General features: G+C 46.1%; 1 protein-coding gene across 1 annotated transcript in view; it reads left to right on the top strand.

Moving 5' to 3' along the window:
• klhl17 (kelch-like family member 17) overlaps positions 1-15565 on the top strand; it is a 216559-nt gene that overhangs the window by 18375 nt on the left and 182619 nt on the right. The window contains exons 7-9 of the mRNA XM_041206767.1: positions 915-1082; positions 11106-11194; positions 13312-13385. Of these exons, the coding sequence (XP_041062701.1) occupies positions 915-1082; positions 11106-11194; positions 13312-13385 (331 nt within the window). The remainder of the gene's footprint in view (positions 1-914; positions 1083-11105; positions 11195-13311; positions 13386-15565) is intronic.

The following is a 15565-nucleotide window of genomic DNA, read 5'->3' as shown; positions in this document are numbered from 1 at the left end:
CTAAGGAAATCTAACACCAGGCATTGCCACATCGTTATGCAGCTTATACTGTTTCTTTGGTTACTCTCCATTTCTTGGTTTTCCAAATATTAAGAAGAATAGATAGGGAAGGTGGAGAGAAACTCTTTCCACTGGTTGGGAAGGGTCGGACTAGGGGGCATAGTTGAAAAATTAGAGTCAAACTTTAGAGCAAAAACAGAATTACCTGGAAAAACTCAGCAGGTCTGGCAGCATTGGCGGAGAAGAAAAGAGTTGACGTTTCGAGTCCTCATGACCCTTCGACAGAACTAGTTCATGAGGACATGAGGACTCGAAACGTCAACTCTTTTCTTCTCCGCCGATGCTGCCAGACCTGCTGAGTTTTTCCAGGTAATTCTGTTTTTGTTTTGGATTTCCAGCATCCGCAGTTTTTTGTTTTTTGTTTTTATCAAACTTTAGAGCAGTGAGATTAGGAAACACTTCTGCACAGTCAGGGTGGTAGGTGTTTGGAACTCTCTTCTGCAAATAGAAATTGAAGCCAGCTTCCTTGTAAATTTTAAATCTGAGATTGATAGATTTTTGTTATTGAAAGATATTAAGCGATTATGGGGCAACGGTGAGGTACATGGAGTTAGGAGATCAGTCGTGATCTCGTTGAACAGGCTTGAGGGGCTCAAAGGCAGACTCCCTGTTCCTATAAAACCACGTGATCTTTCTTTTGCTATTTGTTTGCGCTTGTCCTAACTTTCACGGTTACTCTATATTATAAGGCCCAAACCTGGGGCTCTCGGTTACCCTCCCTTTTCCATTGTCCACTGGGGAGGGAGGGGCCTGCTCCACAATGGCAAATAACAGAGGTATCGCTGTAAAGGCCTCCACTCTTGTGGAGTTCGACACGATTCCTTTCGCTGACCAACGCTACCTCAATTACTCAGGTACGACGGCACTTCCGACTTGTCGACTGTTGAGTCCTACGATCCGGTAACCAATTCCTGGCAGCCGGAAGTAGCCATGGGAACCAGACGGAGCTGCCTTGGTGTGGCAGTACTTCACGGCTTGCTGTATGCAGCAGGAGGATATGACGGAGCGTCATGTTTGAACAGGTACTCACCTTTTCATTGCTGTTTTTTTTTTGCATTTGTGTGTTTTATTAACTCTCTCCTGACTTTTTTTTTTTCATCCTCCTGATGGTCCAGAATGCCAGCGTCTTATTCCATGGACGGGTATGGTCCCCTGGTGCATTCATCACCTGTAGGCCTCATCAGTGAGCTACCAGTCTGTGAATCACCAGCAGAAGTCAGGGTGGGCAGGGGCAAGGACGCTGACCTGGAATCGAAGCTTTCCTTTGCTAAGTTCCACGCTTGCTAATAAATTCCAGTGTCGGCCGTGCTTCAAGAGAGAGCACTCCCAACTCTGATTCAGAAGTCTGTGGGTTCAAGTCCCCATCCAAAGGCTAAACCTAGGCCGACACTCCAGTGGGAGGGAGAACTGCACTGTCTTTGGGATGAGATTTAAACCGATGCCCTGTCTGCCCTCTCAGGTGGACATATAAGATGCCGTGGCGCTATTTTCAAGGACAGAAGGGGTGCTCTTCCTGGTTTCTGACCAATATTTATCCTTCAAAAAATATCACTGAAGAAATAAATTGTTTGGTTGTTGCGATTGTGGGAGCTTGCTATGTGCAAATTGGTTGGTGTGTCTCCTACATAAAGCTGACAACACTTCCAAACTACCCCTTTGGCTGTGCAGCACTTTGGAATGTTTTGATGTTATGTATAAATTCAAAGTTCTGCCTTCTTAGGGGAGCCCCAACTGCCGTTCAGTTGCTGAAACCGGTTGGGAAACAGTATAACGTTCTGATGTTTATTATGATTATTGAACAAAATGTTGGGGTAAACTTTGTCATCTGGCCCTCCAGCTGCATAGATTTACCTGACAAGAGTTCATGTTGGGAATTAAGGTGCAAAACTGCAATGGGTGATGTTTTTGCAATGTGTCATGAACCCCAACTTCAGAAAGCTACTTCCAATACACAGAATCATACACTTGCAGAAGGAGTCCATTCAGCCCACTGTGCCTGTACTAGCCCCTTGAAAGAGCTATCCAATTAGACCCACTTTCCCTCTAGCCCTGCAAATTGTTGGTTTTCAAATACAAATTTAATTCCCTTCTGACAGTTATGAGTGAATCTGCTTCAGGCAATGCACTCCAGACCATAGCAAGTCATAGCACTAAAAAATTCTGCTCATCATCCCTTTGGTTCTTTTGCAAATTGCTTTAAATCTGTGTGTCCTCTGCTTAACGATCCTCCTGCCAGTGCCTCCTTACTTTCTGTGATCATCACCACTCATAATTTTGAGCACCTCTTTAATCTCCTCTTAACCTCTCCTTTTTCGAAATCATTTTGTGGTTTCTGAGCGAAACTTCAAATTAAGTGGGGAGTTTTATATGCCTTCACGTCCCCAATCTTTTGATTTCCTCTAATGGCTTCAGAGAAATATGACTTCCATCTCATGACTTTGGGAGAGATTCAAATTCGAGCTGTAAAGTTGAAAGGGCACATCCTTGAGTTCCCAAGCTGAACTCCTCTTAAAATATGGCTGTGCGATCATTGTTACTGTCTCTCTGAGCTTCAGGTGTTTTTGAAAATCTGTTAGCTGAGATTAGGACACAACAAAGAGACTACTCGACTACTTGCTTTCACCAAGGACAGTTTACTTCATTCCTTTTAATGGATGAAGAATATAAGATTGAAGAGGCAGGGGCATCTTTATGGACTCTTTAGCATGTAAGTTGTTAGAACGTTACCACATTCGCAGGATGACTATTGTGGTGCGGTAGTTAGTTGATGCATAATGAGAGAGCAGAATCGGAGAAGCGCAGAGATAGAACCATAGCACAGAAAGAGGCCATTCAGCCCATCATGTCTGCACTGCCCGAAAAAGACTGAAAGGACTAGCTGACCATTTTAACCCCACTTTTCAGCACCTGGCCCATAGCCTTGCAGGTTATAGCACTTTAGGTGTAGACCCAGGTGCCTTTTAAATGAGTTGAGGGTTTTTTGACTCCAAACCAGGCAGTGAATTCCAAACATCCACCATCCTCTGGCTGAAGAAGATTTTCTTCCCCTCTAGCTGAAATCTATCTGTGCCCCCTGGTAATTGACCTCTCTGCTAGGAGAAACAGGGAACCCCTCTTTACTCTATCTAGACCCCTCATAATCTTGTACACCTCAACCAGCCTCCTCAGCTCCAAGGAAAACAACCCCAGCCTATCCAATCTTTTCTCATAGCTGCAATTTTCAAGCCCTGGTTTCAAGGTATGCTCTGTAGACCAATTATCTCCTTCCTGTAATGTGGCGGCCAGAACTCTACCCAAAATTCCAGCTGTGGCCTAACTGGCGTTTTATATAGTTCCATCATTACATCCCTGCGTTTGTATTCAACACCTCGTCCAATAAAGGAAAGCTTTCCTATTTGCTTTCTTTACCACCTTATCCACCTGTCCTACCACATCAGGAGCCTGTGGACATGCACATCAAGGTCTCTCACTTCCTCTTCCTCCACCTCTCCCAATGTCCTCCCATTTATTGAGTATTCCCTGACTTTGCCCACCCCAAATGCATTACCTCACACTTCTATGGATTGAATTCCATCTCCCACTTTTCTGCCCACTCATCCAAACCATTGATATCATTCTGGAGACAATGGCTATCCTTTTCACTGCCAACCACATGGCCAATTTTTGTCATCTGCAAATTTCCCAATCATTCCACCACAACTCCAAATCATTGATATATGCAAGAGACGCAACACTGAGCCCTGTGGAACGCCACTGGAAACTGCTTTCCATTCGCAAAAACTTCCATCAACCTTTCTTTCCTGTCACTGAGCCAATTTTGAATCCAACTCACCACATTCCCCATATCCTATGGGTTTTTACTTTTCTGACCAGTCTGCCATGTGGGACCTTGTCAAATGCCTTGGCAAGATCCATGTAGACAACATCCACTGCACTACCCTCATCAAACCTCCATGTTGCTTCCTCAAAAAATTCAATTAAATTAGTAAGACAGGACCTTCCCATAAGAGACACTACCATCCTCCCCAGAAGTCACCATCTCCGGGTATGTCTTGTCCCACTGGTAGGACAGACCCAGCAAGAAGTGGCAGCACAGTGGTATACAGTTGGGAGGGAGTTGCCCTGGGAGTCCTCAACATCATCGCCAGACCCCATGAAGTCTCAAGGCATCAGGTCAAACATGGGCAAGGAAACCTCCTGCTGATTACCACATACCGCCCTTCCTCAGCTGACGAATCACTGCTCCTCCATGTTGAACACCACTTGGAGGAAGCACTGAAGGTGGCAAAGGCACAGAGTGTATTCTGGGTGGGGGACTTCAATGTCCATCACCAAGAGTGGCTTGGTAGCACCACTACTGATCAAGCTGGCCAAATCCTAAATGACATAGCTGCTAGACTGGGTCTGCAGCAGGTGTTGAGGGAACCCACAAGAGGGAAAAACAAACTTGACCTCAACCTCACCAACCTGCCTGCCACAGATGCATCTGTCCGTGACAATATGGGTAGGAGTGACCACTGTACAGTCATGTGGAGATGAAGTCCTGCCTTCACGTTGAGGATACCCTCCATCATGTTTTTGTGTGGTACTGCTATCGTGCAAAATAGGATAGATTTCGAACAGATCTAGCAACTCAAGACTGGGCATCCATGAAGTGAAGTGTGGGCCATCAACAGTAGCAGAATTGTCCTCAATCACAATCTGTAACGTCATAGGCCAGCGTATTCCCCACTCTAGCATTACCATCAAGCCAGATGACCAATCCTGGCCCAATGAAGAGTGCAGGAGGACATGCCAGGAGCAGCACCAGGCATACCTAAAAATGAGATGTCAACCTGGTGAAGCTATAACACAGAACTACTTGCACACCAGACAGCATAAGCAGCAAGTGATAGACAGAGCTAAGCGACCCTACAACCAATGGATAAGACCTAAGCCTTGCAGTCCTGCCACACCCAGTCACGAATGGTGGTGGATAATTAAGCAACTCACTGGAGGAGGAGGCTCCACAAATATCCCCATCCTCAATGATTTGGGAGCACAGCACATCAGTGTAAAAGATGAGGCTAAAGCACTTGCCACAATCTTCAGCCAGAAGTGCAGAGTGGATGGTCCATCTTGGCCTCTCCCAGAGGTCCCCAGCATCACAGATGCCAGTCTTCAGCCAATTCGATTCACTCCACGTGATATCAAGAAACAGCTGAAGGTACTGGATTCTGCAAAGGTTATGGGCCCTGACAATATTCTGGCAATAGTACTGAAGACTTGTGCTTCAGAACATGCTGCACCCCTAGCCAAGCTGTCCCAGTACAGCTACAACACTGGCATCTACCCGGCTACGTGGAAAATTGTCCGGGTATGTCCTGTACACAAAAAGCAGGACAAGTCCAACCCAGCTAATTACCGCCCCATCAGTCTACTCTTGACTATCAGTAAAGTAATGGAAGGGGTCATCAACAGTGCTATCAAACAGCACTTGCTTAGCAATAACCTGCTCACTGATGCCCAGTTTGGGTTCTGCCAGGGTCACTCAGCCCTTGACCTCATTACAGCCTTGGTTCAGACACAAACAAAAGAGCTGAACTTCCGAGGTGAGGTGAGAATGACTGCCCTTGATATTAAGGCCGTACTTGACCGAGTGTGACATCAAGGAGCCCAAGCAAAGTTGGAATCAATGGGAATCAGGGGGAAAACTCTCTGCTGGCTGGATTCATACCTAGCACAAAGGAACATGGTTGTGGTTGTTGGAGATCAGTCATCTCAATTCCATGGCATCACTGCAGGAGTTCCTCAAGTTAGTGTCCTAGGCCCAACCATCTTTAGCTGCTTCATCAATGACCTTCCTTCCATCAACAGGTCAGAAGTGGAGATGTTCACTGATGACTGCATAATGTTCAGGACCATTCACGACTCCTCAGATACTGAAGCAGTCCATGTCCAAATGTAGCAAGAACTGGACAATATCCAGGCTTGGGCTGACAAGTGGCAAGTAACATTCATGCCACACAAGTGTCAGGCAATGACCATCTCCAACAAGAAAGAATCTTACCATCACCCCTTGATGTTCAAAGGCATTACCATCACTGAATCCCCCACTATCAACATCCTAGGAGTTACCATTGAGCAGAAACTGAACAGGACTAGCCATAAAAATACTGTGACTACAGAAGCAGGTTAGAGGCTAGGAATTCTGTGGTGATTAATTCACCTCCTGACTCCCCAAAGCCTGTCCACTATTTACAAGGCACAAGTCAGGAGTGTGATGGAATACTCCCCACTTGCCTGAATGAGTGCAGCTCCCATTACACTCAAGAAACTTGACACCATCCAGGACAAAGCAGCCTGCTTGATTGGCACCACATCCACAAACATTCACTCCCTCCACCACCAAAGCACAGTAGCAGCAGTGTGTACCATATATAAGATCCACTGCAGGAATTCACCAAGGCTCCTTAGACAGTGCCTTCCAAACCCACAACCACTACCATCTAGAAGGACAAGGGCAGCAGATAGATGGAAACACCACCACCTCCAAGTCACTCACCATCCTGACTTGGAAATATATTGTTGTTCCTTCACTTTTGCTGGGTCAAAATCCTGGGGCTCCCTTCCTAACAGCACTGTGGGTGTACCTACACCAAATGGACTGCAGAAGTTCAAGAAGGCAGCTCACCACCACCTTCTCAAGGGAGCCAGCGCAGCTGGCATCCCATGAATGAATGAAAAATAAACCAAGTTAACTATCGCTGATTAATCTGTTCCTTTCTAAGTGACAGTTTATTCTGTCTCTCAGAATTGATTCTAATAATTTGTCCACCACCGAAGTCAGACTAACTGGCCTGTAATTATTTGGTCTATCCCTTACACCCTTTTTAAATAATAGTACAATGTTCACAGGTCTCTAATCTTCTGGTACCTCACCTGTATCTAGTGAGGACTGGAAAATGATCCTCAAAGCATCTGCTATTTCCTCCCCAGTTTGCTTCAACAGCCTGGGATACGATCCATCCGGTCCTGGTGACTTATCCACCTTCAAGGAGGTCAGTCCCTCCGGTACATATTCTCTCACAGTGCTTATTGTATCGAATATTTCACACTCTTCCTCTTTAACTAGAATATCTGCTTCATCCCTCTCCTCAGTGAAGACAGAGACAAAGTACTCATTGAAAACCCTGCCCACATCTTCTGCATCAGAGCAAAAGTTACCATGTGCATCTCTGATCGGCCCTACGCTTTCCCCAGTTATCTTCTTGCTCTTAATGTACTGGTGAAATATCTTTTGACTTTTCTTTGATTTGACCTGCCAATATCTTTTCATATCCTCTCTTTGCTTTCCTAATTACTTTTTTTTATTTCACTCCTGTACTTTCTATACACCCCTGGGCTTTCTACAGAATAGGTTTTTTTTTTGACTGTCGTAAGCTTTCTTTTTCTGTTTTTTCTTCCTTTGTATACTTCTAGATAACCAGAGGGCTCTAGATTTGGCAGTACCACCCTTTCTCTTTGTGGGGACATGTGTACACTGTGCCTATAGAATCTCACTTTTGAATGCCTCCCACTGGTCTGCCACTGATTTCCCTTCACGTAGTTGTAACCAGTCCTCTTTCACCAGATCACCTCTCAGCTTCGTAAATTTTGTCTTTCTCCAATGTAGAGCTTTTACCCTGTTCTGTCTTTATTCTTTTCCATAATTATATTAAATCTAAATGTCTTATGGTCACTATCTCCAAAATGGACCCCACTGCTACTTCATCCACTTGCCCAGCTTCTTTTCCTAATACTAAATCTAGAATTGCACTCCCTCTCATTGGGCTTGTTACATACTGGCTAAAAAAGTTCACTTGAATGCAGTTCAAGAATTTTGTGCTCTCTGTGCCCTTTACATTATTCGTATCCCAATTGATATTAGGGTAGTTGAAGTCCCCAACTATTGCTGCCCTATTGTTTTTGCACTCAAATTTGCCTACACATTTGCTCTTCTATCTCCCTCTCACTACTTAGGAGTCCTCAGGACATTCCTAGTAGTGTGGCTGCCCCCTTTTTATTCTTGAGCTCAACCCATATGGGCTCATTTGATGTTTCATTTAGTATCTCATCCCTCCTCACCGCAGTAATTGATGCTTTAACCAATTATGCTACACACCCACCTTTTTTAGCCCCCTCTCTATCATGTCTGAAAACCCTATATTCAGGGATGATAAGCTGCCATTTTTGCCCCCCTTTAAGCCAAGTTTCTGTTATATCATCGATATCATGCTGCCTTGTGTCTGGGTGCCCTCAACTCATCAGCTTTGCTAAACTCATTGCATTTAAATAAATACCTTCTAACGTTGCCAAATCCTGAAGCCCTCCCTCCTGCACCATCTCTCCAGCTGCGTATTCATCTGACATATTCTCCTGTTTCCATACTCACTAGCACATGGCCTTGGAAGTAATCCGGAGATTAGTATCTTTGAAGTCCTACTTGCTAATCTCTTTCCTAACTCCCTGAACTCGGCCTGCAGGACATCACCCCTTTTCCTACCTATATCGTTGGTACCAATGTGAACCATGACCTCTGTCTGTGCCCCCTCACCCTCCAGAGTGCTCTGAAGCCACTCGGTGATATCCATAACCCTTGCACCAGGGAGGCAACATACCCATCCTGGAATCACATCTGCAGCTACAGAAGCGCCTATCTGTTTCCTTAACTATAGAATCCCCTACCACTGTTGCTCTCCTGTCTTTTCTCCTCCCTCGCTGCACAGCTGAGTCACCGGTGGTGCTCTGGTCATGACTCTCGCAGCTCTCCCCAGAGGTACCCTCTCCCCCATTGATACTCAGAACTCCACCTGCCTTGCCTTTCCTTTCTTGTCTGTCCAGCAGCCACCCTCTGCCTGCTCTTTCATAAGCTGCGGGGTGACCTCCAGCTGAAACGTGCGATCCATGTAGCCTTCACCCTCATGAATGCACCTCGAGTTCCAATATACGGCGCTGGAGTTTTTCCTTGAAGGGTGTAAGGTTGGAAGAGGTGACAGAAATGGGGGAGGAGGAGGAGGCGAGACCATGGTAAGATTGGAAAACAAGGGTGAAACCTTTAAAATTGAGGTGTTGCCCGGCTGAGAACCAGTATGGGTCCACAAGCATGGAGATGAGAACAGTTGGTATCAGTAACTTGGTGTGCGCACAGACCAACAGGAACATGGTTTTAAACTTTATGAATGGCCCTCTGGCATTATGCAATCCATGAAGATAAATCTTCTGATCTAAGTTGCACCGGAAGGCAAAGCAACATTACCAATCTCCTCCACCCCTCACCGTGTGGATTAGGGAGCCTAGGGAGCCACATACAAAGTTTAAATGGATCTTAACATTAATTTGCATGTATTGCAAGTTGCTGATACTGACATGTCTTGGTGATCGCCTTTCCTACATTAGCACCCATACCTGTGGTTGGGTTTAGATACAGCTAATGACTGTAATTATATTTTGATTACATATCCCAGCTGCAAATGTCTCAGTGCTCCAAATGCCTGAAGGTATTATGACTTCAAAACTGTCCCCCACTTGTGACAGCACCTCACTGTAATTTGTGTTATTGTGATTAACTCATTACTGTTGCCGTGTGCGGATGCACTAAAAGTATTGCGGGGTTGAAACTGTGCTGTGCGATATTAATACTGAATATCGTAACTCATTCGTACAAACCTCCTTTTGTCTGCCACTTTAACAAAGACCTTAATGATGGACGGAGGAATGTGTTGATTCCTAATGACTTTGAACCAGGTTCTTGTTCTACCATGGGCCATTGAAAGTGTGGGAAAAGGGGAATGCAATATTCCAACAAATTTCAGGATTTCTCATCCTGCTCACAATTGAAAAACACAATTGCTTGGAATATCCCTGGAGTTCTACCAGTCTCCTGGGGGAACTGTGGTGGAGAATGGATGGGAAACATCATGGAAACTGTGGACATGGCCTTTGCTGTCATGCCTCTTGCAAGTTGTGAGTGAAGGTTGGTAGAATACCCCCACCAACTCCTTCACCTCCTCTGGAACTGTGTGACTGGACGGTACAGAGCAGGATGTCCCAGGTTTAGTTCCTGGCCAGTGCTATATTGCCTGCTAGGACAGGACTGTGAGGATAGACTTGGCCCTGGTACCCTGAGTTAGAGAGGGGGTGGATTGTGCAAGGCCCTAATCAGGCACCCCTGCTGTAAAGTACATATGTGTGGACATCAGATGCCTTGCAACCCCCTCACCCTGGCCCTCACTGTTGAACATCAACCTCCGTGCTTGCTGACCTACATTGGACCCTGGTTCACCAACACATCAATTTTGAAGTTCTCATCCTCCTAACCAGTTCCTCCCGTGGCCTCTTCCTTTCCTATCTCTGTAAACTCTTCCAGCCATAAAACACTCTGACATCTCGGCGCTCCTCCAATCCTGGCCTCTGGTGCATTCCCTATTTCCTTCTCCTGACCATTGACAGCTGTGCCTTCGGCTAACTAGACCGTAAACTCTGGAATTGTCTGGCCCGAACTCTCTGACTTTTGCTCCCCCCCTTTTAAAATATGACGTAAGCCAATCTTTTTGACCAAACTTTTGGTTTCCTGTACTAACACCTCCTGATTGGGCTCAGTGTCAAGTTTGGTCTGATTACACTCCTATGAAGCATCTTGAGGTGTTTTACTGCATTAAAGGTGTTAAGTAGTTGTAAGTTGTTGTTGAAGAGCTTGCCGACTGGCACTGACTCATCTCATGCATGGAGAATGGACGCTTTGAGGGTGAGGTTCCAGAAGAAGCCAGAACGCTCTGGAGAGGAGTGTGGGGGTGGGGGTGGAGCAAAATTGAAGAGAGAGAATTCTAAAAGCAATTTAAAAATCTCAAAACTGTTTTTATCACAGGGATAAGTCGATCAGTCCGAACACAAAATTCCAGTTCTATTTGCAAACCGTCTTTCGTGTGAAGCACAAATGCATTTTTGCACAGGTTCAGATGCCTGACAATGGGACCATTCAGACGCTTGCCTTTAATAGCTGCCTCCTTCTACTTTTGCATCCACAGTGCGGAGAGGTTCGACCCACTGACGGGGACATGGTCCTCAATTGCTGCCATGAGCACAAGGAGGCGATATGTTCGAATTGCAACACTAGGTGGGTGTTCTTCCCCCTCAAACTCTGGCTGCGAGCAATCAATTAATGCCAACGGAAAATACAGAGAAATCTAGAGAGTGCAAATGCTAAATCATCACTGAGAAGCTAATTTAACGAATGAAAGATTTTTTTTGTTAACTTGCTATGCAAGCTGTTGGCAATAACTGCTCCCCTTGGGTTCAGGGGAACTGTCTGCCAGTGTTCACTGGGTCCAAGGTTTCTGTGCAGGTTGAAACATCAGCGGAACCATTGCTGGCACAACAGGTCAATGTACAAAGAGGTGTGACACAGGTGAGAAGGCCCTAAGTTTGCTCCCCTCTCCTTGCCAGCCTAGCTGGTCCTTTTTGAGGTGGCACAGGGAGTGTCTCAGTTGGCACCGCGGTAGAGGGGTGTGGGTTTGAGCTGCGTTCTCATTGCTGATTGTCATTCAGGGACCAGTGTGGAATGTACAGGTGTTTGAGGGGAAAGGGTTAGATTATGATGCCTCCCACCGCCCCCCCCCCCCCCCGCCCAACCATCCCCCACCCTGGCATAGTCGAACAGCTTGCTGATGGCCGCAATCAAAACCCATGCGTTAAGAAATTTGCACCAGGGCATGGCACCAAAGGCCTGCTGGTGTCTGTTTAACCGTATCTTGGCATGCAGCCAGATCCCAAGTTATCACCGTGAAACCTGTATCCCTGATTTTAACCTAACCCTCTAGGTGGGTCAGGCATGTCACCACATGCAGGGTTCTAAGTAGGACTTGGCTTACATTGAGAGCAATGAGGGTTGGGAGCTTGTGGCAACATGTTTGCTCTTAGTTTCTGGGATTAGTTAAGCCTGTGGAGGTTGTAGGGGAATAGTGGTCCTGTTGATTAAGGTTGTTGCCTTGATTACTATACTAACTAGCACTCAGAAAGAGTAATATCTACCAATAAGAGCCTAAGGTTCCCCACTACTTGCTCCTTGGCAACACCCCCAATCAGAGTCTACTTGCCAACCCATCAGCACCCCTTTCTCCTGTAGTATAAACTGTTGTGATCATTTGAAATTTGGCATTCTTGCATTTGTCCTGATGAGTGCAAGATGAAAAGCTTCAGCAACATGTCTCTCTTTTCAGCAATATCCAATGTAATTAATTAGAGCCCCAATGGGGGATGATTTTTTTGGTCTTGCCAACATTGGAGCAGCGTCATGGAGGCTCTATACCCCATTGACAGTCTCAGATAAAAAAAGGCAGCCCTTGTAGCTTCAGTGACCACATTCCCCTAACCCCCCCCCCACCCCCCAACCCCCACGCCCTCCATCCCACCCCCTCCCCTCCCCTAACCCCAGGGGTTTACCCTTCTGCTTCACAGGGCCTCCCACTACCCTCTCCTCAACCCATCTAATATATTTCATTATCTTGACCCCTTCTCGTTGAGGTGCCCTTGCCGTCCCCAACCTGCCCCAACAGCGCCCATGTCTCCCAGTGAGGCTGCCGAGGCTCCGGAGCTGCCGGTCCTCTGCTTGGGCCACCAGCATCAGGAGCCATCCGCTGTCCTTTTAATAGGCTGCAAACATGAAGGTAGCCAATCAGGAGACAGGAAAATAACGCCCTCCAGTTTGGCTCCCCAACAAGTGCGGCCTTGGGGTGGCCACTTGGCCTCAACAACAGGGCCCTGAAGCCTGCAGGGGAACCCGGCCCAGTCTTATTGTGGAATGGCTGATGAGCCTTGGGTTTAAGTGGGACATGTTCCTTTCGAGGAGAGAGCTGTCTTCATGTCGGACCAAAAAAAAACTTGCAAGGAGCATCGGTCGGGTGTATTCCCGGAAGTCTTTCTTCGCCACCTCTTAATGTTTTTAAAACTGGCGATTTAAATATGTTCCAACAAACGGGTGGGAGCTGTATCTTGCCCCTTTCCCATCGGGGTTTGCTCATGACAGTGCAGTGAGATTAACACTAATCCGCAATTCCTGGAGACTCCCGGGTATGACTGCAGGGCTGGCAAGTGTAGGGACTTTCTCAGTCGCTCAGGTTGGAGGCTCTTTAACACAGTGAGAGGTTTGTATGTGTGCCAGAAATCAGGCTGGGTAGTCAAAGAAACTCATGCTAATAACTCACTAAATGTGTTTTAATGGTGTTGTCCTTTCAGATGGCAATCTCTATGCTGTTGGTGGATATGACAGTTCCTCGCACTTAGCAACAGTCGAAAAATACGATCCACAGGTAATTGGGCGCACACATGTATCTGCTGTTTGTCCTAGGGCCCCCGAGTGTGGATTTGTTCAGGGTTGGGATGGCTTTTGAAGGAAGTCCGCTTCTGTAGCTCCGTCGTTTCTGGCGTTGCTGGGAGCTCACCCACGTTTCATCCCATCTGCATTGTTTCTGGTCCTCATTCCAAAGTCGTCTAGACTGGGAATGATATCACTTTAAGTTCATATGGTGGGAGGGCTGGGAGAATTCGGAAAAGATGAGCAGAGAGGATCGCTAGACTCAACAAACTCGGCCACAAAGAATTTCAAAAGTTTACCAAAAAGCAGCCAATTTTCCTGGCTGGACAAGGTTCAGGAGCAGTGACCGAAAATACAGTGTAATTGTCTGGGCCCAGGTGTGCCAGAGTTTCCTGCCTCTGGTCTCAGGGTTTTTAACGCAGTCTCTAAGGCTCCCGGTACAGATCCAACTCCTGGCAGGGCACACCAGTGACTCAGAACTAAAAGATAAAAAATAAAGGACTTGCATTTTTATAGTGCCTTTCACGGCCTCACTAAGTTCCAGAGCATGCTAGCCGATTTACACACAGCCAGATCCCAAAAACAGCAATCATACAACTGTACACACAAGCCCAATAGGAAATAATGACCAAATAATCTGTTTTCCTTTTAGCAGTGTTGATTTGAGGGATAAATATTGGTCCAGGCATCATTACGTGTGAACAAAACAGGAACCTGGGCAATGTGGCCTGCATCTGTGGCTATAGATCATAGCTTGACTACCTTTGTGTCCTTAGACACAAGTATTAATGTCATTGGGTTCACTGGGTGATGCGGAGAGTACTTGATCAAATCTGTCATCGGAAAGTCTCATCTTGAGATGTGTGAATTTATGTATGTTCACAATGGCATACCTTAGTAATAAATTCTCACCTTCATTTAATTGCTGTTGTCTCCACTGTAAAGTACTACAATAAGGGAGCTGCAATTTGTATTACCATAAACCAGTAGATGTCACACTTGACTTTAGTATTCACTGGTAACGACCAACCCTGTAGGATTTAATCAGCTTCTTTCCCATTGGGCTTGTGTGTTCAGCTGTATGATAGGGTGGCATAGTGTGTGCTGGCACTCCAGAGTGTTATGTCACCGTGGTGGTTTTCACACTTTCAAGTGTGGACAACCCTCTAGAAATATTAAGATGCCCTGTCTTAAAGAAGGACTTGCATTTATGTAGTGGCCTTTACAACCACAGAACGTCTCAAGCACTTTGTAGGAACAAATTGCCTTTTCTTTCGTTAAAAGCGTAGTCCCCGTTGTGTGGTAGGAAAAGAAACAGCCAATTTGCTCACAGCAAGCTCCCACAAACAGCATGGCAACCCGAGGAAGCCATTTTGTCCTCAAGCCTGTTGTGACATGCATTGAGATTATGGCCAATCTCTGACCTAACTCCATGCAGCAATGAAACAAAGGCCGGTTAAGGGATAAATGTGATTTTGGAAATTAACTGCCAAAATAGAGCCACTGATCCAAAGGAGAATTGCTGTATAAACAGAGAAGGCGTATCACTGGCAGGCAGGGGTGATTGTCTCCGGCCATATAAATGAGCTGGGAAGCTGCGAGCACCCTCTCCCATGCTTTGTCTCCTACGGCACTCGCAGGCCAAACTTCGTAACCTTGAGGGGAACGTTATAGACCAGGCATCTGTTTCAAGAAGCCTAGATCAGTCAGCTGTAGCACTGCTGCCTCTTCATCACCAAGTTTCAGGTTCAAGTCCCACTCGAGGACCTGAGTACAAAAACAAGGCTAACTCTCCAGTGCAGTACTGAGGGAGCGCTGAGCTGTGGGTTTACAGTTTGATCGACAGCTCCAACTGGTCATAAAGCCTTTAATATGCGGGTATGAATACAAATGCTTGTTTGTATAAGGCATTAAGTGGTTGAAGGAATTTAAATGTAGTGAAACTCTGTTAACATGTTAAACTGAGACCCCAACTGCTGCTCAGTTGGATAGAAGAGATCCCATGGCACTATTTCGAGCAGAAGCAGAGAGTTATCCCGAATGTCCTTGCCAAGATTCCCCAAATCAACGCACCAAATAAAAGATTATCTGGTCATTATCACATTGCTGTTTGTGGGAACTTGCTGTGTGCAAATTGGCTGCTGTGTTTCTTACATTAAACAGTGACTACAGTTC

Source organism: Carcharodon carcharias, chromosome 15 (genome assembly GCF_017639515.1).
Source record: "Carcharodon carcharias isolate sCarCar2 chromosome 15, sCarCar2.pri, whole genome shotgun sequence".
Lineage (NCBI taxonomy): Eukaryota > Metazoa > Chordata > Chondrichthyes > Lamniformes > Lamnidae > Carcharodon > Carcharodon carcharias.
Note: the sequence above shows the minus strand (reverse complement) of the source record. Positions and strands in the feature narration are given on the sequence as shown.